Source organism: Schistocerca americana, chromosome 4, assembly GCF_021461395.2.
Source record: "Schistocerca americana isolate TAMUIC-IGC-003095 chromosome 4, iqSchAmer2.1, whole genome shotgun sequence".
In the NCBI taxonomy this organism is placed as follows: Eukaryota; Metazoa; Arthropoda; class Insecta; order Orthoptera; family Acrididae; genus Schistocerca; species Schistocerca americana.
The window spans coordinates 635,369,393-635,396,781 of NC_060122.1; the positions used below are offsets into that span (position 1 = coordinate 635,369,393).

The window sequence follows — 27,389 nt, forward strand, 5'->3', positions numbered from 1 at the left end:
CTGGACATCAGATTTCAGATTTTCCAAAATATCTTTGTGATATTTCCATATGCCATTTTATACTAAACATTTAGAGTATTTTTACTAGAGCCACTTATAGTTTAGTGCATAGCATTCTAGTCATGTGACTGGGAAGCTGCTGGTTAGATTTACATCTATAATCTGCAAACCACTGTGATGTGTGTGCATCCCATTGTGCCAATTATCAGGGCTTTGTCCATTCCATTCACATATGGAGCGACAGAAGAATGATTGCTTATATTCCTCTGGGTGTGTTGTAATTAGTCTGATACTGTGTTCATGGTCCCTACAAGAGCAATATATAGGGCATAGTACTGTATTCCTAGAGTCATCACTCACAGTCTGTTCTAGAAGCTTTTCAGTAGATCCTCACGCGATAGTTCGTGTCTGTCTTCAAGTGTCTCCCGGGTCAAATTTTTCAACAAATTTGTGGGTCAAATGTGTGGGTCAAACAAACTTGTGACCATTTTCCTGTCTCCTTTCTTTGAATCTATTTAATATTCCCCATTACTCCTATTTGGTGCAGGTCCTACACACTTGCTCGTTCTAGGACAAGTCGCACAAGTGTTTTGTAGGCAGCTTCCTTTGTAAACTGATTAGTGATTGCATTATTGTTCCATTTCATCTTCCTAAAAATTGCGACATCCAGATATTTGTAATTATATGTTAGCAGATTCTAACTGTGATTCATTCGAACTACATTCATACGTTAATACATTTTATGTAATGTGTTGTATACAATGTTATATTCCTGAACATTTGAAACAGGCTGCCAGTCTTTGCACCATTTTGAAATCTTACCTCGATCTGATTGAGTATCTGTGTAGTTTCTTTCAGACAGTACTTAATTATAGATGACTGCATCATTCTGTGAAAAGTCTGAGGTTACTATTAATATTATCCATAAGGTCATTAATATACAACATGAATAGCACAGCTCCCAAGGCATTTCTGTGAGACACACCTGAAGTTATCTCTAAATCTGTTGATGACTTAAGATCCCCTTATTTGACCACTCAAGACTTTTTTTATGAGGATACTTCAGATCAAACATTTCCACTTACAAACTGCACACACGAAACATGAGTGTTTACTGATATTTCATGTGGTAGACGACACAGCATTAAACCTTATATTGCATTAGGAAGCACATCAGTGCGACTCTGCCATCTATGGCAGTGCTCGGATGCAATCATGGCCCAACAATTGTGCAATTATTTATAAACAGTTTAGGTATCTGAGCCTGTTTAAGTTTAAAAATCAACCAGCCATAGAATTACAGCCACACAAAAGTCTCCCACAACAGGAATTGAAACATTAAACTCAGATACATGCTTTATATCATGGGTGGGCAACCAGTGTCAAAAACAGCACTTGCCTTACTGTCTTGTGTTTTCTAGAGTTCTTACAGTCTTATTTGGGTCAAGTAGCTGCTTCTTTACAATACTTGTTATTTTTTGTAGACTCAAAACTTTCCAGACCACTTTTGACCAGTTATGACAAGACACACAAGTTATTTACTGCTTACTGCTTATGTTTGTGCTACACATTGACAGATTGCAAACAATGGCAGCAAGCGACAATGACATGAAAATTATCAACTACTCGCAAAATGTGCTGATTTGAACAGTGGCAGCAGGGATCATAAATCGTTGAACAAACTATTTATCTTTCATAAGTCATCAGGTTTCCCTGGCGACATGCTGTCATCTTTGAAAATGTGGTTTTCTGCTAGTTATCAATATTGTACTCGCATGAAATTTTCATCAGGGAACACCTGATGAAGATCATGACTTAAGCAATTGAAATATCATGCAAATACAGTGTGGATTACCTGCAGAAAACCTGATTTTCCAAGACACTTACTTACCCATTGTCTGTTTGTATGTAAAGTTTTATGCCAGTTGTTTGTTAACTTCGTGTAAGTGTTTCCGTGCATGTTTATTGAGTGCATTCTCAAAATACCTGGCGTTAAAAGAAAAAAGTACACACAGAATGCCATCAATTTTCAAAGAAATGGATGGAAGATTATTTCTTTGTTATGTACAAAGATAAATCTTGATGAAAGAAATTTCCGACTTTTGCTGCAATGGGGCATTGAAATAACTCAGTGACAGCAGATGATAATTTGTACCAGAACGAGATATGAACCCAGATTTTCCACTTTATGTGAGCAGTCACTTTAACTGTTTCAGCTATCTGAGCACATCCCCCATCCAACCTAGTGTCCCCTGACAATTATGCTGTTCACTTGCTGTTCACTTGCAGTCCTACTGTATTCCTGTGAGAGGCTGGACATTAACTGCACATCTGTGGTGAAAGTTCGATACGCTGTCAGGCTCATACATCATAGATGTATGGTGTTTGTTCTTCTGGACATACCTATACAAAAATAAACCTGTTTGCTTGTTGTGTAGTGAATCACTATTTGCTGCGAAGGAATACACTATGAAAATCCGCTTTTTTATGAAACACACTGGTCAACAAACAGCACAGCTGCAGAAAGACAAATTTAAAATATTAATTTCCAATTTGGACATTCAATGTTGGTTGCTGTACACCTTATCTGTAGTGTAGCCCTGATAATCAGTACTAGGTTGTGAGGTTTTTAGTTTTAATTTGAAAGTACGAATGCCACACAAGGCTCTTCATTTCTGTTTGGTATGGGCATTGCTAGCAAGACACTACTAATGGCTCTTCACTGAGTTCACTGCATCTGCGATGTTAGATTCATGCAATGTTGCCATATTTCAGTTTTTCATTTTCTTCTCAGCGATATCAATTTTACTGTTTTCCAGGTAAACATAAAACGAATCTACTCTCAAAAAGAGCTTTCTGAGACAATTTGTTGGCATGATGTGTTGGGAAAGGGGTTCATTCACATTGGTGCATTACCTCATAAACATTAATGTCACGGGCACTATAGTTTTGACTTCATGTGCTGGGAGCATTGCTGTCATATCACGTGGCGAGGCAGCCTGTGAACTTTTTCAGGCACATGGGTCACCAAAGGTTGCCCATGTCTGCCCCAGACCATGGTCAAATGCCCAAAATACGGACTAACCAAAGTTGTAATTAATGGCCAAGAAAGCCTGCATTGTGTGAAAGAACTGTATATTGGAACATTCTGTTGTGGGTAGCTGTGGCAAGGAGATGTGGTGGGCTCCCTCTCATAATACTGTGGCAGTGACTTAAATCTGTGCAGGAAAGAACAATGGAAGTGTTGCTAAATACTGGAATGCTGCATTTCAGTGTGCCAGTTTATTTCTCCATGTGCTTGAACTATGAAATTCCAACAATAGACAAGTGTAGAATCAAAGCTATGTACTTTATGGATTCTACAGCAGCTCTCTTTGTTTTCATTTTGAGCAACACGTATTAAATTTAAGCTGCACTTCTGAGTGCTCATTATAACAAACAGCCTACCCCAACAGCAGTAATTCTGTCATACTGAAAGTCATTAATTTAAAAACTAAAAAGAATCTATTTCCTTATCTGATCTCTGTGGTTCAACTTGAAAGCGAATTCCACCAGCATCAATAATATTTGTGTCCACTGTAATGGAAGGCTATGTAACACATAACCAGGTACTAATTTGCATTTATCAAATTAATATTCTTCAAGTACAGGTGACTAAAAGTGATCAACATGTATCACGTAGGCTATCTGCTGAATCTAAACTAAACTGCTCAAAAAATGTTTTGCGCAATGTTAATATTTGCAAATATGTGTTGGCCTAGATCTAAGGAAAACAGGAAATGGAAGAATAAGCATTATGAAACCAAAAAATAGCTCATTGAAATAATAATAATAATAATAATAATAATAATAATAATACACAACATTTATTACCAGATACCCAGAATTAAAATTTTTAACAGAACAACGACTAGCTGATCAGATCCGTGTAATAATCAAAAATAACAGGATACCCCAGTCAGAATTAGATAACATCAAACAACAAGTACAACAAATACTGGAACAAAATAATGTGCAATCAGAAGAAGAAGAAAATACAGTAATGGACTCAAACATCCCAGAGCAAACAAACAAAGAACAACGCGCATCAATTAAACAATCAGAGGAAAACGAAATCTTAAGACTGCCACCAGAACAAGCACAAATAGAACACGAAGTGACACACATGTTAGATATAGAAGAAAAATTTCAGCTGACATACATAAAATACAAAGACACAAATACAGACATTAGACCATTCTTGCATAGACCGCCAAATAACCCACAAGTCGAAACAACAATAAAAACTATCAACACAATCATACACAATAAAATAAATGAAAACACAACTATGGAAGAGTTACAACTACTGGTTTATATAGGAGCACTCACTACACTAAATATACACACTAGGCAGAGATCAGAACCAACCAACACACAGAAGATACCCACAAAACCAGCGTGGCAACACAGGCTACAGATCAGAATAGAAAAACTGAAAAAAGACATCGGACAGCTAACACAATTTATAAGAAATGAAATCTCAGAAAAAAACCGAAAAAGGTTAGGTAAAATCTCACAACAAGTAGCAACAGAGCAATTAGATGAAAAGAAGCAGAAATTACAAGCATTGGCCAAACAACTTAGAAGATACAAAAAAAGTGAAAATAGAAGGAAACAAAACCAAACATTCAACACAAACCAAAAGAAATTTTACCAGACAATAGATAACACACACATTAAAATAAACAATCCACCAAACATAACAGACATGGAACACTTCTGGAGCAACATATGGTCAAACCCGGTACAACATAACAGGCATGCACGGTGGATACAAGCAGAAACAGACACATACAAGATGATGCCACAAATGCCTGAAGTGATAATTTTGCAACATGAAGTCACCCAAGCAATTAATTCTACTCACAATTGGAAAGCCCCTGGAAAAGATAAAATAGCAAATCTCTGGCTAAAGAAGTTCACCTCAACACATTCACACCTAACTAAATTATTTAACAATTACATTGCAGACCCATACACATTCCCTGATACACTTACACAAGGAATAACTTATCTGAAACCTAAAGATCAAGCAGACACAGCGAACCCAGCTAAATATCGCCCCATAACATGCCTACCAACAATATACAAAATATTAACTTCAGTCATTAAACAGAAATTAATGACACATACAACACAGAACAAAATTATAAATGAACAACAAAAAGGCTGTTGCAAAGGAGCACGAGGATGTAAAGAGCAACTGATAATAGATGCAGAGGTGACATATCAAGCTAAAACTAAACAAAGATCGCTACACTACGCATACATTGATTACCAAAAAGCTTTTGATAGTGTACCCCACTCATGGTTACTACAAATATTGGAAATATACAAAGTAGATACTAAATTGATACAGTTCCTAAACATAGTAATGAAAAATTGGAAAACCACACTTAATATCCAAACAAATTCAAATAATATCACATCACAGCCAATACAGATTAAGCGTGGAATATACCAAGGAGACTCATTAAGTCCTTTATGGTTCTGCCTTGCTCTGAACCCACTATCCAACATGCTAAATAATACAAATTATGGATACAATATTACTGGAACATACCCACACAAAATCACACATTTGCTATACATGGATGATCTAAAACTACTGGCAGCAACAAATCAACAACTCAACCAATTACTAAAGATAACAGAAGTATTCAGCAATGATATAAGTATGGCTTTTGGAACAGACAAATGTAAGAAAAATAGCATAGTCAAGGGAAAACACACTAAACAAGAAGATTACACATTGGATAACCACAGCGACTGCATAGAAGCGATGGAAAAAACAGATGCCTATAAATATCTAGGATACAGACAAAAAATAGGAATAGATAATACAAATATTAAAGAAGAACTAAAAGAAAAATATAGACAAAGACTAACAAAAATACTGAAAACAGAATTGACAGCAAGAAACAAGACAAAAGCTATAAATACTTATGCCATACCAATATTGACCTACTCATTTGGAGTAGTGAAATGGAGTAACACAGACCTAGAAGCACTCAATACACTTACACGATCACAATGCCACAAATATAGAATACATCACATACATTCAGCAACTGAAAGATTCACATTAAGCAGAAAGGAAGGAGGAAGGGGATTTATCGACATAAAAAACCTACATTATGGACAGGTAGACAATTTAAGAAAATTATTTATAGAACGAGCAGAAACTAGCAAAATACACAAAGCAATCACTCATATAAATACATCGGCTACACCACTGCAATTTCATAACCACTTCTACAACCCTTTAGATCACATAACATTAACAGATACGAAGAAAGTAAATTGGAAAAAGAAAACACTTCATGGCAAGCACCCGTATCATCTAACAGCCACACATCGATCAAGACGCATCCAACACATGGCTAAGAAAAGGCAATATATACAGTGAGCCAGAAGGATTCAGGATTGCAATACAGGATCACACAATAAACACCAGATATTACAGCAAGCATATTATTAAAAATCCCAGTACCACAACAGATAAATGCAGACTTTGCAAACAACAAATAGAAACAGTAGATCACATCACAAGCGGATGTACAATACTAGCAAATACAGAATACCCCAGAAGACATGACAATGTGGCAAAAATAATACATCAACAGCTTGCCTTACAACATAAACTTACAAAACAACACGTTCCCACATACAAGTATGCACCACAAAATGTACTGGAGAATGATGAATACAATATATATACAACTAAAAAAATCCGTAATTATTGATACATGTTCAATTACCCAAAAGTTCCTAAATGCAATATAACACATACTGTACAGTTAAAAGGAAGTGACGCTTGATCAAGGTCCGCGTCACTTTCCATTTTTAACCAGACTTAACATCTGAGAAAGTAAAGAAATAATAATAATAATGTTTCACTATTGCAGCCAGATCATGTTGACTTCTTGCCACAATATTTCGGCTGGCAACCGTCCAGTCATCTTCAGGTGAATGTCCGCCACTGGAGACTGCTAGTTCATGGTGTCGGCTTTACAGCAAAAATTGGCACGGAAACAAATGTGCATTGGCAGCTGGCACAAGAGCATCCTCTATCGAAATCCACACCCTCTGCAGATACTGTTCCATCTGTGGCATGCATAAAGGTGAAGCTGCATGTCCGTACTCTGCCGGAACACTCACTCACATCACTAAAAACAAGTGTCAGATGTCGCCAGACATTTCATTATGAATAAAATGTTTTCTCTCTCAGTAGAAATTGAAGAGATCACCGGGTCCCAAGCCCTTTCCAGTTGAAAGTCACTGTAACAATTTATTAGATTTTGTGCCAAATGTATTTCCACATATTCTTTAATTGCTTAATCCCAAAAGGATCTCACAGGGGCCAAGATTTTTGAGGCAGAGTAGTTCATAGAGTGTCCTGTGGTAATACAATGCTCCAATAAAGCCCACATACTGGGCTGCGAAAGGCGAGTGTGGCGTTCATGTTCGATACACCTTTCGTGTACCATACATATCGTCTGACCTATGTATGCTTTGCCACGCTGGCATGGAATTCTGTAAACGCCAGCCTTCTGCAGACCCAGATCATCATTTATTGGAGTGAGAAGGGCACTAGTCTTCGCCGGCAGCTGGAAGATTACTGTAACTTGATGTTTCCTTAGGATCCTGCCTACTGTAGATGAAAGGCTGCCAACATATGGAAGGACCTCGCTGGACTTGACCAGCTACTTAACTTCTTGATATTGTGGGTGGTCACGTTACTTCTTCCTTAGCCCTGCACTCATCTGATGTGGAGAGTAGCCATTATCTTTGAATACCGACTGTAGGTGTTCCAACTCCTTTGTAAGTCTGTCTCCATCAGAAACAACGTGAGCCTGGTGCACCATTGTTCTAAGGATGCCAGTGGTTTGTGAAAGGTGATGGCAGCTCGATGCTTTCAGATAAAGGTCTGTATTTGTGAGCTTACGGTAGACAGAATGCCCTAATGGCCCATCCACTCTCCTAGTATCCAAGATGCCAAAAAATGGTAAGCAACCATCCTTCTCTGTTTCCATCATAAACTGGATGTTCTTGTGGATGGAATTTAGATGGTGCAAGAAGCGTGACAGTTCTTCTTCACTATGGGGACACATTACAAAAGTGTCATCTATATATCGCCAGAATATTCCCAGTCTGACTCCTGGTCCACAAGAACGTCCAGTTTATGATGGAAATAGAGATGGATGTCTTGGATACTAGGAAAGCAGATGGCTCATTAGGACATTCTTTCTACAGTAAGCCCACAATATGGACCTTTATCTGAAAGCGCTGAGCTGCCATCACGCTACACCAACAACAGGTGTCCAAAAAATGGTAAGCAACCATCCTTCTCTGTTTCCATCATAAACTGGATGTTCTTGTGGATGGAATTTAGATGGTGCACCGGGCTTATGTTGTTTCTGATGAGACAGCCTTACAAAGGAGCTAGAACATCTGCAGTCGGTATTCAAAGATAATGGTTACTCTCCACATCAGACTAGTGCAGCGCAAAGGAAGGAGAAATGTGACCACGCACAATACCAAGAAGATAAGGAGCGAGTTCCCTCCATACGTTGGCAGCCTTTCCTCTATAGTAGGCAGGATTCTAAGGAAACATCAAGTTAAAGTAACCTTCTGGCTGGCGGTGAATATTAGTGCCCTTCTCGGTTCAATAAAGGACAATCTGGGTCTGTGGAGTGCTGGTATTTACAAAATTCCGTGCCAGTGTGGCAAAGTGTATATAGGTCAGACGATACGTACAGTACCTGAAAGGTGCGTTGAACATGAGCGCTACACTCGCCTTTCACAGCCCAGTATGTCAGCCATAGCGGAGCATTTTATTACCATAGGATACTCTATGGATTATTCTGCCACAAAAATCTTGGCCCCTGTGAGATCTTTTTGGGGTTAAGTAATTAAAGAATATGTGGAAATACTTCTGGCACAAAATCTCATAAATTTCAACTGGATAGGGCTTGGGACCCAGTGATTTCATCAATTTCTACTGAGAGAAAACATTTTATTAATAATGAAATGTCTGGTGACATCTGACGTTTGTTTTTAGTGACACGAGTGGGTGTTTCGACAGAGGACAGACATGCAGTTTCACCTTTACACATGTACCTGCACGCCACAGTATTTGCAGAGAGCGCGGATTTCAACAGAGGATGCTCGCATGCTGGCTGCCAATGCGCATGCATTGCCACACCTTTTTTGCTATAAAGCTGAAAATGTGAACTACCAGTCTCCAGTGGCGGGCACTGACCTGAAGAAGTCTACATGATCCGGCTGCAATCCTGAAACTTCACAGAATATTCAGTATGTCGGGAAAACTTCAAGAATCACAACAACAACAACAACAACAACAACAACAATCATCACCATCAAAATGAAGGGAATCTATTTGGGAATGTACCCCTGTGAAATCAAAATTGTGGGTAGGAAACATTCAGTACCTCGTTGCTTGACCTCGTACATTTTAGCATGCTTGGATACTAACCTGTGTGCTGCCCACTCCGTGGCTGTAACATTTGCACTTATGTCCCACACCTTAATGGCAGCTCTCTTGAGGTGATGATGTGCTGCTGGTTTAAACCAGTTGTAAACATGCTCAATCAAATGAACTGGCTCATGAGGAGGTGCAGTACATTTATGAATTATCATATTGAAATATGAACCAACTTCTGAAATGTTAACTGTAGTACTGAACAACAGGTTCAAGAATGCTGCTCTAATAGTACACAGTCCTCAAATTACACTGAATAGTGATGAGAGGCATCTGCCATCTGTATATGATAATCATGGAGAACATGACTTACTCACATCCCTGCTGAACCCATACGATTACATGCTTCAAATGTGTGCTGGTACCTAACTGCCTCCACACACATTGTTAGTAGATATCATGCATACTTCAGTGCTTTTCTTTAACAGTTAATTTAAAAAAATATAGCAAATATCAAAAATAACAAATGCCACTTTCTCAGTGATAGTAGATCAAAATATCCACTTGATATAAGAGGCAATGTCTACTAATTTGACAGCAAGTAGATATTTAAGGCTTAGTGAACAGATATTGAAGTGGACAGTTTACTACTAAAAGTGGATTGGGAAGCAAAAGGAAGGTTAGATAGTACATGAAGGGATTGGATGAAAAAGGAGGTGGTGTAGCTGCTCGTAAAATTATTGTACGACTGTCAATCTCAAAATACAGGAAGATTACCATTAAGCATCAAGAATTACCTCAAGCTGTTTCCACAGGAACAGATCATATTGTGATGTAAGCATTTCACGAATGGCATCACAGCTTTTACGTGAATGGAATTCATGAAGAAATGTCAGAACATTTAAGCCAGAGAGGCTCATTTCAGTTCCTTTTCGAGGTAACTTCACGGCAAGCTCCATCAGATCACGGATGCAGTGCTCTTCGATATGCTGCAACAAAAAATATGTTGAGAATTAAGGAGGAAGAAGAGGTTAGTAATGTCCAATTCTTCTGAAACATAAAATTATGTAGAACATTAGTGTAAGATGAGCAACAGGAAGCAGATGTTTCTGGAACACAGACTATATGGTGCCTACAAAGGTCAGATGGCCTTGCTTTGGATGATGGAACATTCCATTTTTGCATATGTTAGCCTGTAACAGCAGCACAGTGGCTATGTGGCATTCACTTCAAACTAGGGATTCAAGATACCAATCCCAGTTGCAATACAATCCTCAGGAAAGTTCTTAGCCTGCAAACAACAAGTATTGTAAAGAAAAAGTCATTTGGTCTATATGAGACTGTAAAAATCCTGGAAAACATTGAGAAAGTAAGGCAAGCACTCTTTCTGAGGATGAGGTTGAGAATCCTCATACGATTTGTGAAAAACCCCTCCATATTGAGAGCATAACAGTGTGATTGTGACACGATACTTTTGGCATCATCGACCAGTGTATTTATTTTTTAGTCACCACTGAATGACATGGTCACATCTTTAGAACTTTCTTATTTCCACAACTAAAAAATCTAAATCTGTTCCATATTAAAAATATTTTCTTCCAATCACACACAATCCACCACTGCTGGTGAACTCTTTGGCACACATATCCAGAAAGACTTTTTCACATTTTGATGACATACATCGGGCCCCAGGGTTCCCTGGTTTCACCATTTGAGGCTCTTTCTATGAGGATACCTCAAATCACACATTTGCGCTTACAAACTTCACACAGATCAAAGAAAGCAACAAGGAAGAAGTGACAAAAATGCAATGCAAAATATTTAAATATGAGTACATAAATTTTTAACACAAGCTTGAAAATTGCATTGATGAAGGATATCACCCATCCAATGTTGCCTTTAAATCTGAAATCCACTGAAATGGTATGTTTTGTGTAATGAAATTGCATTTCGCTAAAAACCAAGTGAGTACCTTCGGGCAGGTACAGTACCAACTGTAATTACAATCAATGGCAGAAAAGTTGTCATTTCAAGAAGTCAATACTTCTCTTTTAAAAAATGTCCATTTGCCACATGTCACAGAGTATTACTCGTGTGTCTGGCATCAGGGTACTACAGTTTAGCCTGCCAACACCCGTCTCCCAAACCCAAGTTTTGTGGATGCTTTATTCCCCATACCTTCCTCTTCTTTCCTTCATTATTTTTATTTTCCTCCCAACAGACTTACTGGATTCTGTGTATTCCTAGTCAGTCATTATTCTTTCAACTACATTCATATTTGTGAAGCATAAAATTTCTTTGACTGAAAGTATGTTATACACTGGGATGAACGAAGTTTTGAGTCTTTTCACCATATAGAAACTGCAGCAAGTCATGCAACTGACTGATAAAATTAACACATATGTTTGTGAAATGACAGAGCACGGTGGAGGGCCACTTAAAAACTTCACACCAGCTGCCTATTGTAATTATGAAACCTGAAGCACACTGAAGTTATAAGAAATGTTTTAATTTAACTCACAGCATAAGTGAAATTACCCACTTGTATGAATTGTGTGTGTGTGTGTGTGTGTGTGTGTGTGTGTGTGTGTGTGAGAGAGAGAGAGAGAGAGAGAGAGAGAGAGAGAGAGAGAGAGAGAGAGAAAGAGAGAGAGGTTTTGTTTTTGAGATAAGAGCACTCAGCTTCATCATTACCCTCAATAATTTTTTGGAAGAAATCTACCACTCTGTCTGTTACTATACTCTGCAAATCACTGAGATGCATTGGAAAAAGTGCTTCTCATTAAACTAAATATTAGGTTTCATCAGTAAAACACACACACACACACACGCACGCGCGCACACACACACACACACACACACACACACACACACACACACACACACACACACACCATTCACAAGCAAGTACACCTCATACACACACAACCGTCAACTCCAGCATCTCGGGCCAGATGCTGTAGTTGGTGGCTGTCTGTGTGTTAGGTGTACTTGCTTTTGTGTGTGTGTGTGTGCGCGTGTGTGTGTGTGTGTGTGTGTGTGTGTGTGCGCGCGCGCGCGCACGCTACTGACAAAGGCTGTGATTGAATGCTTTATGTGAGTATCTTTATTGTGCCTGTCTGTGACCTGATGTGTCTTCTTTATGGTAAGTAGCAACCTATCTTTTCCTATATTGTTGATATTCCTACCTGGAGTTTTGGTTGTTTGTTTCCTATAGGAGTGATGCAAAAGAATCTGTAGTAGATTAATATATTCCTCACTTAACAGTGGCCCTTAAAATTTTGTAAGCAGGTTTATGCAAGATAATTGACACCCATCTTCAACTGTGTGCCACTTCAGGTATTTCCAGCATCTTTTTGACGCACTCAGGAGTCAAAATAAATCTGTGATCAATCATGCTGCCCTTTGTATAGGTCCAATGTACCCTGTTAGTCCTCCTTGGTATGGGTTCCATACAAAGTGCAAGTCTTTCAAGTTGCTGGTGCCTTTGTACCTCTACGGATGTCTCCTGCACTTTGAGACTAGACAACAGGATCTAGCTTTATACATCAACCATTGCCTCTCAGACCGGAAATTTTAACTGAACTAAACACTGGTCTTAAAAGCTTATACAGTACGATTAGGTCATTAAAGTGTTTTGATTTTTCTTGTGTGACAGATATTAACAGAGCCACAGACAAGACTGTACTGGTATTTTGGAATGAGGTAAAGTAATTGCTGATAGTGGACTTGTAAGCATGTACTTCTAACAACATGTTGATTACAGGTATGAGCTATTTTTCCACGTAAGTCACTCTCACTTTTGCTGGGTGTGGATTGCTTGCACGTACACTGTTTATAACTGGTTTTCCACAGTCATCCCTGTAACAGCTACTAATGCCCCCCCCCCCTCCCCACCACACACACACACACACACCAACACTACTGTAACCCTTTTTTTTACACTTTTAAGCAAAGTGAAGGATTTCTGCAACAACATTGCTAGTTGTCTTCATATACAGAAGAAAATTTTAAACACAAAGGTAAAGTTAGTGCTTGGACAAATTTGTGAAGTATCAGATCCACAAATAGCCCTGACACACTTTCGCCACATTGCTCAGTCTGCACAGCCAAAAATCACATATCTCAGAATGTACAAGAGCAGATGTGTTGTTGCAGATGGGACTCAAGAAGCAGCTGGCATGCTCCAGCTGTGTACATACAAGTATATGCATGGGCCAACCGAAGTCACAGTGGCCACTTTGGAGCTGGATACTGGTACCTTCTGGAAGCATTCTTGGCACAATTAACACAGAACACAAGAAACTGTCATGACATAATCTCAATCAAGTCTAAATCCAAATGTAGGAGAGTGCAACACTTAGCACTGAAAGCATCTTTATTAAACACCTATTTTCAGAGAGAACTTGCAGAGTGTATACGCACACAAGGAAAAAAAAAAAAATAAATAAAAAAATCCTGGATTTTTTCCAGATTTCCCAGTTAAAAATACTCTTTCTCCGAGGTGAAAACATACTTTTTCCATGTTAAGTGACGTCTATTTTCCTTTGGAACTGCAAAACTTATCAAGCCTTTGAATGATTATGGTTTTATACACAGACGTAAAATTTCCCAGCACTTTAGATAATGAAACTCAGAGAAAAAGATACGTTTTGGAAATATCTTTGATGTGCAGCAACATGTACGCTGTGTATTTTCGTATTATGAAAGTGTACATTGGAATTCCACCAAAAACTGCATGTTACTTTCCAAATCATTGAAATCGAGGTTTCAATGTGCTTTTGTAAGCCAGTGATAGCTCATGTCATGTAATCTCGCCAGCCGATGACAATGGATATTCAGAGCATAGGACACATGATGTAGTCAGCCAACAGCAACGTCACTGTTAAGTATTATGAACACACAAACAGGGAAAGCTAATAATTTAAATTAACATACATAGTGATTTGTCTCTAAGGTTAATAAGCTGCAAGGGAAGCTAAGCTTTCACATATAATGTTGATCTTTTTTGCACGTTTATGCTTTAAGATACATCACACAAATGTGCCAGTAACATGTTTAATAATGAAATAAATATCTGATCTTCAGGGTTCGAAATTCTAAATGGCTCGTCATCAAAGAGTTGATTTTTAAATGAGAGTCAAACGCTCTGTGAGTTAAGAAATTCATGGTGCATTCTCGCACATAGTTCAACTTATGTAAAAGGAAATTTACTTTGAAAGTAACACTTTTCAAACCACCATTCACAATATTTTCCCGTGACCTGTTAGAAACAGGTTTGTTCCAGCAGTTACCAAAGAGCGCAGATAACAGGTGTCATTGTGCTTGCGCATGATATAGGAAGCCCATATGTACATACGTGTAAAACATTAAAAGATCATACTTTATGTCATAAAAGAAACACGACATCAGAGGATACTCCAAGAGCATTGGAATTTTGTGAACCATACTAAAATGTGCATACTTAAAGTGCACATTCGAATGTCCAGATTCGCAATGAAGTAGACCATGACCTGATATTAAGCTTTTCAGTGTGGTTTTCGGGATGTAAATTTTCTTGGAGCACCAGTACTGTATTATATCATGTTTTGTTCTTTATTTTATGGCAATGCCATACATGCTAGAAGATGAAAATGTGCACTTGAAATGCAGCGAACAGTTGAAACCAGCCAGTACTGCGAATTTAAACATTTTGTTTCAAATACATTGACTGCCGTTGCGGAAAAGGTTAATAAAAGTCAAATTTCTTTAGCAAACAAACAAAAATAACTTCATTGTTCTGCAGGGCGATTAATGCTAATAACATATTTTAGCCTTCTGTACTTATGTGATTGTATTTTAATTCACTTGATAGCTCCCGGCCACAGATATCCATTTTGTTTCCATTTGACGTGAGAGTAAATGAAGGGGAAACAGAAAAATCACTAAATGTAAACATGGATCACATGAAGACTACCCACTATAACTCAGACTGCTCTGCCCATCAGCCCTGGATCCATGATATTTGCAAAATCGGTCAGTACTAAAAAAAAATCGAATTTTCAAAAATATGTTCATCTTGTAGTGCACATCTTTCTGAGAAGTCTGAAACATAAAACATATGTGTTAGAGGAAATGTAAGACATGTTATGATGGTTGGAACTTAAATAGTGGCAACTATTTATTCACAATCGATGCAAAAGAGTTACATGCTTGCACCTGTTACTGTCCTTCAAAGTAGTCACCAACGTTGTGTAGAACCCGTTGCCAGGATGTGGAAGGCGTAGTTTACCGTTAGCAGAGCCTGTTCTGATGATGGTGCAAATAGAGTGGTCTACTGCCTGTCGAATCTCTGGAACAGTACTGAAGAGATGCCATGAAGTGGTTTCTTCATCTTCGTAATCAAATCAAGGTCACAAGGACTTAAGTCCGGGGAATATGGTGGATGGTACAGTACTTCCCAGTCCCATCGACCGAACAGAGAAGCCACAGCTTGCGCTGTATGCGCCCGCGCATTGTCCTGTAAAATGATGGGTGGGTTGCGCAGAAAGTGTCGCCGCATCTTTCACAAAGCTGGTCGCAGGTGATGCTCCAAAGACAAACAGTAATACTGTGCATTGACGGTCTACTGTGGAGCAACATAATGCTTTAGGATAACACCATCACAGTTGTACACGAGAATCACCATAACTTTAGACCACTCTGTTTGCACCATCAACAGAACAGGGTCTGCTAATGGTGTACTACGCCTTCCACAATGCTGGCAACGGGTTCTACACAATGCTGGTGACTACTATGCAGGACAGTAGCAGGTGCAAACATGTAACTCTTCTGCATCAGTTGTAAATAAATAGTTGCCAGTATTTAAGCTCCAACCCTAGTCTTACGTTTGCCAAAGTGCAGTGCCACGTCTCTTCGTACAGCATTCTTCTGTCACGTGCCACTGTATTTCACTCTGTGAAATTGAAATGTGTATATTTTGTAATGGATACCATCAAACTATATTCAGGACAGTGGAAATTGAAATGTCCTGCGGTGCCTCTCCTGCTCCCATCAGCCGGTTTGACAGCCTGCCCCTCTTAAAAAAAAAAATCTCGCAATTAATAGCGGATGGGATTATTTGTAATTGAGAGAACACGAACTCTTCAGAAAATATGCACTCTTTATTGCCTATTAGCTAATAATTTGCTGTTTTGTGTGACATAACCAATAAAGACAAGAGAGAAGCAAGAAAGTACACATTTCTTCAATCCTTAGCTCCTAGCATTTTTTTCTCTCTATCTTGCTACAACTTTACATGGCGTGCTTTCCTCTCTGCAAAAGAATCTATTACCTCATCAAAGTTAGTCAAATGTTTTGCTTAATGAAAATCAAAATGTCATTATCTAATACTGAACAAGTTGTTAAAACAAATAATACCCAAGACTGGTGTGGTTTCTCGATCTGATTACGTCTATTTTGTCACTGTCTGCTAGATAAAACAAAACAGGCCTTTCTAATATTGCAGCAATTTTCTAACACACACACCTAATAAACGAGACTGTTTTGGAACAAATGGTCATTTTTATAACATGACAAAATATAATTCACAAAGTACCAATATCAAATGCCTATTAGGTCTACTAAAAGCAAAAAGCTTTATGTTAGGAAATAGTTTCACATTTCATGCACGCTCACCAGTTTCTCAAGCATGAGATCGAAAAGTAGTATTACAAAATTTTTATATAAATCTGGAATCAACTTATTCTTCTATAATTTGTGTGATGTCCCCATTTCTTCTACTTCCTCGTCCTAGCAAACAATCTTGTCATCACCAATTGTGTAGCTATTCCTGCCACTGTCAAAATTTGTTCTCCAATTAACTTCACTAGCCCTGCCAGAATCACCAGTTTTGTTATCCCGCGATTATTCTCCGGTTAGGCATTGTTACATGTTCATACAACATGTTTTCCACGTTACTTCCAGAATAGAACTTAAGCGGCTGCTAGCTGGGGACTGTACAACTGGTTCTTACTAGTGTAGCGATATGGACAAAAATTTTCTGTCAAAATTTCATTTTCTTGAATACACCGAGATGATAATACATAATCTTTCTCACATGTTATTCCTGTTAGCCATTTATTTCTGTTCTGGTAGTCTGAATCTATGGATTTCGCTAGTAATTATAACAATGCTGATCATTCGCAAACCCAATCAACCTCATGATCAGACAGCAACTGGCAGTCATCTGTTTGGCTTTACTCTGCTCAGCTCGTATAGCCCCATCCCCTTTTGTCTGTGGAAAGTTTATTTCTAGATGCAATGAGGATTCTCCTGACAGAGGCATCATGCACACTATGCACGCATTCAAAAATCAACTTATGATTCATTCAGAAATCAACTTAAAATGTGTTCAAAAACGCTCAAAAACCAACAGGGATGTGTTTCAAAATAATATGAATAACCGATAGGCCAACGTGCGCTAGATGCTAGGCACTTTGTGAACACAAGTTTTTTTTCCTCGAGAATATGAATTTGGTGCCCCCTTTTCCCGGTAGCATCTAGCTGCTTGCTGTTTAGATTAGATTAGATTTAGATTAGATTTACTTTCATTCCAATTGATCTGTAGTGAGGAGGTCCTCCAGGATGTGGAACATGTGTTTGCTTGCACAGCCAACAGCCACATTCCTGTAGCAAGAAGCGGGAGAATCTACTACTCAAACGCGACTCAACTGCGCATGCGCATGAGCCCGCTCGTAATTACTAAAACGAATATAATGTAAACAGTTGTGACTTCACGCTCATCGGAGGCAATTTGTTATGAAGCACTGCATAGTCTTCCTAAAGCCTTTGACACATTTTGCTGTTGGCAGAGGCTTGCATGAGAACTGTGTGTAGTTGTTGTATATGGCACATTTCCTTTGCAATTTCAGTTATTTTCATTTTTTTTATCTCATTTATGTTTTCTTGTTGAAGTATAATTCTGCAGTAGTGGGATACAGTAATATCCTTTGTTGGAATATCGGTTCTTACCAGCCAACATTACAAAAATTTAACTGAAAACTAAAAGAATGAAAAATTCCCGAGTTTTTCCCAGTTTTCTCCCAGATGAAAAAATTCCCTAGTTTTTCCCACATCTCCTGGTTTTCCCGGGTCGTATATACACTGACTCGACTCCTGGAAAGAAAATGCTACTATTTATACAAAGATTAAATATTCCAGAACATACAAACATAACAAATATTAGAAGTTTCAAGCAGCTTCAGATGTAAAATAATAATAATAATAAGATTGCAGGTGTATAGGTTTGAACTGGCAACATGCAACACCCCAACCAACTATTCTAATTACTATACCACACTGCATGCAGAACAGCCTGCAGCATTTTACCCTCTCCTGGAGAAACATTGACTCAATGACTCATTGTTCCAGCAGTTTTCACTAGAGCCAACTACACCACTTTGGGTCTAGATCTCATCTATGGTCCTTTGTATGGCAGTACCGGTGGATCCTTGCATTTGGTTCATCTTGTCACATCCTCCTCATTATGATGAAGATTGAAGATAGTTCCTCCTGTCGAAGCTTTGCAATCACTAAGTGTGGGATGAACCCCAGGACTCTAGTAGGGCTTCATACAAAGGATGCAGAGAACATTGCTGTGCTTTTGTCTTCTTGATGAAGTGAGATAGTCCTCGACTAGACCTAAATGACCTAGTAGATAGTGTCGGAAGTTCCATGCGGCTTTTCGCGGATGATGCTGTAGTATACAGAGAAGTTGCAGCATTAGAAAATTGTAGCGAAATGCAGGAAGATCTGCAGCGGATAGGCACTTGGTGCAGGGAGTGGCAACTGTCCCTTAACATAGACAAATGTAATGTATTGCGAATACATAGAAAGAAGGATCCATTATTGTATGATTATATGATAGCGGAACAAACACTGGTAGCAGTTACTTCTGTAAAATATCTGGGAGTATGCGTGCGGAACGATTTGAAGTGGAATGATCATATAAAATTAATTGTTGGTAAGGCGGGTACCAGGTTGAGATTCATTGGGAGAGTGCTTAGAAAATGTAGTCCATCAACAAAGGAGGTGGCTTACAAAACACTCGTTCGACCTATACTTGAGTATTGCTCATCAGTGTGGGATCCGTACCAGATCGGTTTGACGGAGGAGATAGAGAAGAGCGGCGCATTTCGTCACAGGGTTATTTGGTAACCATGATAGCGTTACGGAGATGTTTACTAAACACAAGTGGCAGACTCTGCAAGAGAGGCGCTCTGCATCGCAGTGTAGCTCGCTCGCCAGGTTTCGAGAGGGTGCGTTTCTGGATGAGGTATCGAATATATTGCTTTCCCCTACTTATACCTCCTGAGGAGATCACGAATGTAAAATTAGAGAGATTAGAGCGTGCACGGAGGCTTTCAGACAGTCGTTCTTCCCGCGAACCATACGCGACTGGAACAGGAAAGGGAGGTAATGACAGTGGCACATAAAGTGCCCTCCGCCACACACCGTTGGGTGGCTTGCGGGGTATAAATGTAGGTGTAGATGTAGACTTGAATAAGATATGGCTCAAAGTAGTGTTCTAGTAACTTTTCTGATAGTCCCACTTTCCACAGCTGTAAAAATCTGAACCAAGTCTCCCACACTGATTTAATTGTTCATTTCTCCCGTGCCCTGCCCTAGTGTGGAATGGTAGGGAAGCAGTTGGTCGTCAGTTGGTTTAAAGTGAAAGGGACTAAACTGCAAGGTAATAAGTGCGTTCATCCATTAAGTGGCCAAAGGAAGGTGGCGTAATGCAAATCCTGGAAAGTCTATGTGTAACTAACACAATACAAAACAGAGATAAAGCTTAAAGGTGTTTCGTTGAACACTCTGCCGGGCACTTAGTTGTGAATTGCAGAGTAATCATGTAGATGTAGATCCCACTGGCTGGTACTTGGCATTATAGTGCTCTCGGCCCTTTTCCTTGATGTCCAGGGTCCATATGAAAGCATGTTTCCTCCACCCTTGTGATCAGGCATTTCATGCAGCCATCATGAGTGTTGCCCAACTGAAATGGGAACACATATCCCTTGTTGTTTCTAGCTCATGACCATGGAGCAGAAAGAACAGAGCTAAGCCTGCAGCGTCGTTCTTCACTGTGTAATACATGAATATCACAACACACATTACTGTACCTCATTCTCTCTGTTTGACATTGCCATACAACAAGAGCATATTTGCCAATATCTTATTAAAGTATTTTGTGAAGCAATTTGTCTGTGGGATGTAGGCAGTGGTCATCCTGTGGATGAGACATAACCTGAAATTACCTCTAATACCAGCCTCGATTGTAACATTGGTCCACATTCACAGATTATCAATGGAGTGCTTTGTGCTTCAAAATGACATCTTGTACAAGAAACCTTGCAGTTTCCAAAGGTGCAGCAGCTGGCACAGCTTTGGTGACAGCATAGCATGTGAGGTAGGCAGTGTAGAGTATTATCTATCGATTTCCATTTGTCAACTTGGGAACTTTCCCAGGATATTAATTCCACTGTGGTGAAATGGTGTTGCTGCAGGTAGAACTGATAGCAAATGCCCTGGCGTTAAGTGCAGCACATACCTCCGTTATCTGCAACCGACTTGTAGGTGCGATGGGGAAAAACTTCAGGATAGCTGGCTGTATATGAGCCGGGATGACTAGCACCATTTCCGTGCCACTGGATCATAGGTCCTCTTATACAACATTCCATTTATTAACTGGAATTCACCTTTGGTCAGTTTCTCCTTTTCCAAAGTTTCTATGGTTTTCAGTAATTCTAGATCTCCCCCTCTGCTCAGCAATAATGTCATTTAACTCAATGATATCTGAGATTTTATCCACACTGCTGTGTTCTGCCAAAGGACTCCTTGCAAGGCAGTCAGCTTTCTTGTGTTTGGATCAATTTTTGTATACCACTGTGACAACATTCTCCTGGAGCCTCAGTGCCCACCTCATCAGCTGACACAATGGGGCCTTCACGTGAGTCAGCCAGCATACAGAATGATGGTCTGGCTCAAACAACTGCAAGACACACACTCTCATTAGTACAGTAATTCGTTTCAGACTTGGAGAGTACTCTGGAAGCATAAGCTAACACCATTTCAGAACCTCCCAGAATGTGCACAAGAACATCTATCCCATTACCGCTAGTATCAGTGTGAAACTCTGTCTCATCGTTCTCATCACATGATGTTAGAATTGGTGGTAATGTTGGCACCTGCTTACAGACAAGAAAAGATCTTTCTTACACCTCTTTCAAGGAAAATTTGGCATCTCCCTGCATTAGTTCTTAGAAGGCTTGTGCCTTAGAACAGAGATCCTTTATGAAACACCAGTGGTAAGAGCATATTTTAAGAAAAGTTTTTACATCATGAACATGCCGAGTCAGAAAATTTGTGACTATTCTTATTTTCTCTGGGCATTTTTGCTGGATACAGACAGACTCCACCACCATTAATTAGATTTTTAATTCTTGAGCAGGCATTTTTTTGGCTTTAGGCAAAGGCATGCAGTTTGAACACACTACAACACAGTTGTCTGGTGGGCTAGATAGTCTGCAAATGTCTTCAAAGGGGAAAGGGAGACTATGTCACCCAGATAGCAAAGAAATTTCATCCACTTGAGATGCTGAAGTAGGTTACCCATCATATGTTCAAAGTATCGGGAGCATTTGACAGTCCAAATGGCATAACTTTACACTCAGAGGCCATCTGGAATTATGAAGGCAGCCTCACCAACCTTGATTTACATGTAGCCTGTCTGCATTGCCATAATTAAGAAATACTTTTCTCCTTTCATGAAGTTCAGTGTGTTCTCACTGTATGGCAACAGGTAGCAACCTTTCTTTGTGATTCTGTTCAGTTGTTGCTAAGCAGCACAGAAATGCTGTGTGCCATCTTTCTTCTTCTCAATGCCTACAGGAGAGAACTAAAGAGTCTTTAAGGGTTCAATGATGTCATACTGCAGCAGCTTCTCTACTTCCTCTCAGATTATTGGTCATTTAGTCAGCAACATTGTATGCAAGTGCTGGCTAACTGATGGATGACCCCCAATGTTGAGATGGTGTTTTACCATAGGCCATTTGGTATGTCTTTTCTCCACTCTGGTTTTGAAAGCATCCAAAAATTGGTGAAGGATGGCCAACACTCATTAAGGTTGTTCCTCGATCAGGCCAGATTCTGTTGGCAGTCTGACAGTAACTTCTTTCTCTGTGTTGTTTATAGTGGTAGTGGGGAACAATTCTTCATCGATGGTACTACGCTTCTCTTCATGGACTGGTACAGTTATTCTTAGGCACATACCATTAGGGATGAGTTGTGGCTGCTCTTGACAATTAGTGATCCAAAGTTCTCCCTGACCACCTGCAATTCTTATGATTATTGCTGGCACAGAAATTTCTTTTGTCAGCCTGAGTAGCTTTTTGCAATTGACAAAAGTTTCAAGCTTTTTGCAATTAACAAAAAGCTCCAAAATTTAAGCATCTGGATTGCTGACTGGAACTCATCTGATTGATGATAGTGAGATAAAATATCTTCAATGGCAAAAACTGCCATTTAGATTGTTGGAATAACTTCTTCAATCTAGAGTTCTGATCTTCCACAGTCTATGATTACTCGTGATGTCTGCAAGAAGTCTTGTCTGAGAATAACATTATGAAAACATTCTGTCAAAATGACAGATTTGAAGGGCTATGTCTTGCCACAGATAGATATTCTTGCAATAGATGTTTCAGTCAGCTAGATGTATTTACTATTTTTGACTTCCAGGACAATCACTTTTGTATCACCAAACATAATCTTCTTTAGCTGGCGACAATAAGCTTTTGACATTACAGAAAAGGAAGTTCCTGAGTCAACTATTGCTAAGAAAGGTTGGCTGGCAATGATGACATCAATCTGATTACTGATATCTTGGTGACTGTCTTCTATGTAGGATTTTCATTAGGGGCGGCCTCACCTCCAAAGGTGGTCACCTTGTTTAGTTTTCCTGAATTCTGCAGCTAGGAGTGTGGGTAGTACCTTTGTGTGTCGATGGGGAACAGTTACAGTATGTTGGGGAGTGATCCCAACTAGGGTACAGCAATGTGCTTTGTTCCATGGAGTGACTTGAACCATCTGCAGTTGACTGGCTTGAATAGAGCTGTTGCAATGACTGACATCTGCCAGAGTAGTTGTCAGTCACTCGCCTTCTTTCTCTGCAGTAGCAGAGAACATGTCTGGAGTGTTAGCAGTGGAAACATACTAGTTGGTTGTCCTCTGTCCTGAAAATGTCGATTCTGTGGGGTACTGGCAGAGGAGTTGATTGCAACCACATTTGTTGGCTGCTGAAGCCTAAGTCCGAACCCATTCTTCCCGGCAAGTTTAGCTGGTGGAGGAAATCAGGACTAAAGACTGATGTGCCTCTTCTTCAACCTACTCTATTACATCTTGACATATGACGTCAACATTCATGGCTCTTATTCTTGCTTACTCAGTCCAATAGTTCTAACTGCCTTAAACTACTGCATCTCTTCTCTTACTATCTGGCATATGAGAGATGCGAGGTCAATGGTGGTCTTCCACACCTGTCATACGGATCTCAGTTGACAGGTCATATCCCTCTCACAGCCTACCCCCCCCCCCCCCCCCCCCCCCCCCCCCCCATTTTCGCTGATACTACTTGATGATTCCTCTTGTCATCATGACATCCTTCCTTGGTATATGTCTTCTGTGACTCCTTTCATCAAGTGTGAGAGTCTGCTGGCTTCTGTCATATATGGATTTATGATGTGGCATAAGGCCACAGCATTCTGCATGTATGACACTGTAGTTTCGCAATGACGTTGGGCTGTGTTCTTAAATTGTTCTTCTGTTATGTGGACTTGCTGCTGACTGTTACCAAATGTTTTCTTCAGTTTGATCCAGAATACTTTACAGATAATGAGTTTCTCTTTGTTGTTCTCGGACTACTCCTAGATTGCGCAATCCAAGTACAAGCACACATTTGCCAAACAAGTCATCCCAACAGTTGTATTTGGCAACTCACTTAAATCGTTTCAGTCCTGACCAAAGTCTCCAGAAAACACTGAGATGCTTGACATGCAGCTGACTTATTGCTGTTTCAGAATCCATTGGTTTTCTGAATATAAAGACCTTGGGAATGATGTATTCCAGTTCCTGTCAGTGTAGGCAATGGCTTTTACATTGCCTAGTTGGAGCCATGGTGATATGAATATCTTGAAGTATCTAGCATTTACATCGAACAATTTCATATCGTAACCACAATCAGTTCCAAAACTGAAAGCAGGATCTTCACTGAAGTACAATACTTAGTGCTGAAAGCATGTTTATTACAAACATCATTGAACTGACAGAACACAATTCCTGGGCAGAAAATGCTGTTATTTATATAAACACTGAATATCACACAATACACACAAACAAGAAATTTCAAAAACCTTTCAGTTATGATAAATAACAAATCATTGCTTGTGGCTGGGCTTAAACTGGCAACCTGCAGCATGATAACTGCTATGCCCCACTGCATGTGCAAAATTAATGGACACTCAATGTTCCGTTTTGTATAGTCCAGATAAAATTGCGCTGTGTGTAACTGAAAAAGAAAGACAGTATCCTCAAACAATTTATTTTAACTTGTTGTAATATTAAGAAGCAGTTAGATAGCTGAGTTTAGTTTTCAAACAATCACCTTAATAGCTGAAACCGGTTATTTCACGAAGCATTTAGGAACAAATCTGTCACAGTTGCAGTATGTATGTTTTGCGAATAGTTTCAAATTACTGAGGCTGCATTGAAATCTGTTACTTAACTTCCTTTATTCTGATCAAGATTGTACTTTCACCTTGGAATGTTAAAATCCAGACCGCAGGGATAAAAACGTGTGTTCTCTCAACATACTTAACTAACAAGAAAACTAATTAGTTTTCTGCAATGACTCATCCCTTTGATATAATTAATGAGAAATTAACTTATGACCCTTCAAACCACAGAAATTCCATGTCATGATTTGCAGTGAAGTACAATGTCAAGATTCTTAACGGCGATGGAGTCAGTGTGTTACAATTTTATCAAAACTTTCCCAGCAATTCTTGCTAGTAAGGGATCCTTTCACAATCAGTCTATAACAATATATAAATTTATTCAGCACTGGACTAACTCACATCCAAAACTGAATGGGAAAACTTACAGCCACCAGGAAAATTACTTTAACCTGTTTCAGGCGACAAAATTTTATGCAGTTCTTAAAGACTATTCCAGTCTAAACATGGAACACAAATGGCACATTCACTTGAAGACAGCACAAAACCAGTAACTTACTGTGGATACAATTCTGTTTGTGACCATGTCACACTGACATATATGAATGTGCAAATATTGCTACAATAAGAAAGGAGAAAAACTTTCCTTTTTATTTTGTGGCTGACCAGTTTTTGGATTTTCTAGCCATTGACTCAAAGATATGATCCACAACTGGAAATCTACTCACTGGTGGTTGCAAATGTACACTAAGCAGCCATATGAAATAACTTTTAAAGCAAGTAACTATTAGATAAGTGCAATTAAAAAAAAAGGGGGGCGGGGGGAAGGCAAAATACCAGAAGACACATCGTATATTGGAACCGAGGGTGAAACATATATAGAAAAATTCATTTACAAGACTGTAACTGTGTACACCTATGCATTATGCTTGGTCTGTGTTAAGAACATCTTTTTTATTATTGCTATCATGTTCTGACTAGCATCAGTGGATAACCCAAGTAATATATTTCCTGTTTCATTAATATAGAAAATACAGCTATGGAAATAACAACTAAGATGAAATCAATGGTAAATGGCTCACCTTTCTTTTCTTCACACTGACGGTGCGCCATGCCTCTAAGTATATTACGCCATAAGCTCTTGACTCTGCCTGAGAGCAGCCAGATAAGTGGGACTTACAGGATCTGTGCAGATCCTGCAAAAATGTAGCACATTGCAAGCTAGTCGTTACAACTTAAAGATACAGTACAGAATGTGAATGTCTGTGAAGAAATTTGTTTGGATTTAATTTTCTTTGAAATCTATAGATATGATAGTTCAAACTACATCATGAGAGTAAACTGTAGATACAAGTAAAATACAGAAAATGTAATAGACTGTGTTTTTATAAGCAGTCACCTACAATGCACTATTCGTGAGATGCCGAAAGCAAAAATTTTGAACCCCTAACCAATCATCAGAGCATTGCCACCATAACTTGTTTATCATTACAGTTTTCTTTCCTTTGTTCTGGTCATGGCACATCTGTTTGTACGAGCAGTACAACAGACTAGACACACACAACTTTTTTGCTCCGTCTGGAAGAATTTTGTTTGTGACAGTGTGTTAAAGTCAAGTACGAAACCACCATTAAAAATTGTGTCAAACCTCTTGTATTACTATTGACAGCTATGAGTACAGTCGCAGACAGCTGAAAGTTGTAGTCAGAACTATGTATCAGACAAAAGTAAGAATATATTGTACATATATGTTTCAATTTTGGAAATCTACAACTGTAAGGTTATACTTATAATATTGAACCTGGTGGCCACCAGAAAAATTCAGTTATTAATCTAAGACCCTCAACTATGATTACCTTTGTCCATATGAGTGCAATCAGATTCATTATGGACACCATTAGGCCTAACGTTTCTGCTTGTTGATATAAACACTCTTCCTCCTGAGCAGTCTACTCTATCTTTCCCACACAGATTTCACATTTTTCAAAAATTTCCCTACTCTCTGCTTTAAATTTCAGCCAAAGCAGTTCCTAGCGTGTGTGAGAGGCTGCTTCCTGGGAGAGACAAGATCTGGAACTTTGGGCAAAAGATCTGGAATTTAACAACTAAATTTTAATACTCTCACTCTTGCTACTTACCATACAGTGGAGATGCTG

At 39.1% G+C, this 27,389-nt stretch overlaps 1 protein-coding gene across 1 annotated transcript in view; it reads right to left on the reverse strand.

Annotated features, from left to right (window-relative positions):
* LOC124613132 overlaps positions 1–27,389 on the reverse strand; it is a 179,203-nt gene that overhangs the window by 89,532 nt on the left and 62,282 nt on the right. The window contains exons 7-8 of the mRNA XM_047141749.1: positions 26,316–26,429; positions 10,285–10,476 (exon numbers count right to left, since the gene is read on the reverse strand). Of these exons, the coding sequence (XP_046997705.1) occupies positions 10,285–10,476; positions 26,316–26,429 (306 nt within the window). The remainder of the gene's footprint in view (positions 1–10,284; positions 10,477–26,315; positions 26,430–27,389) is intronic.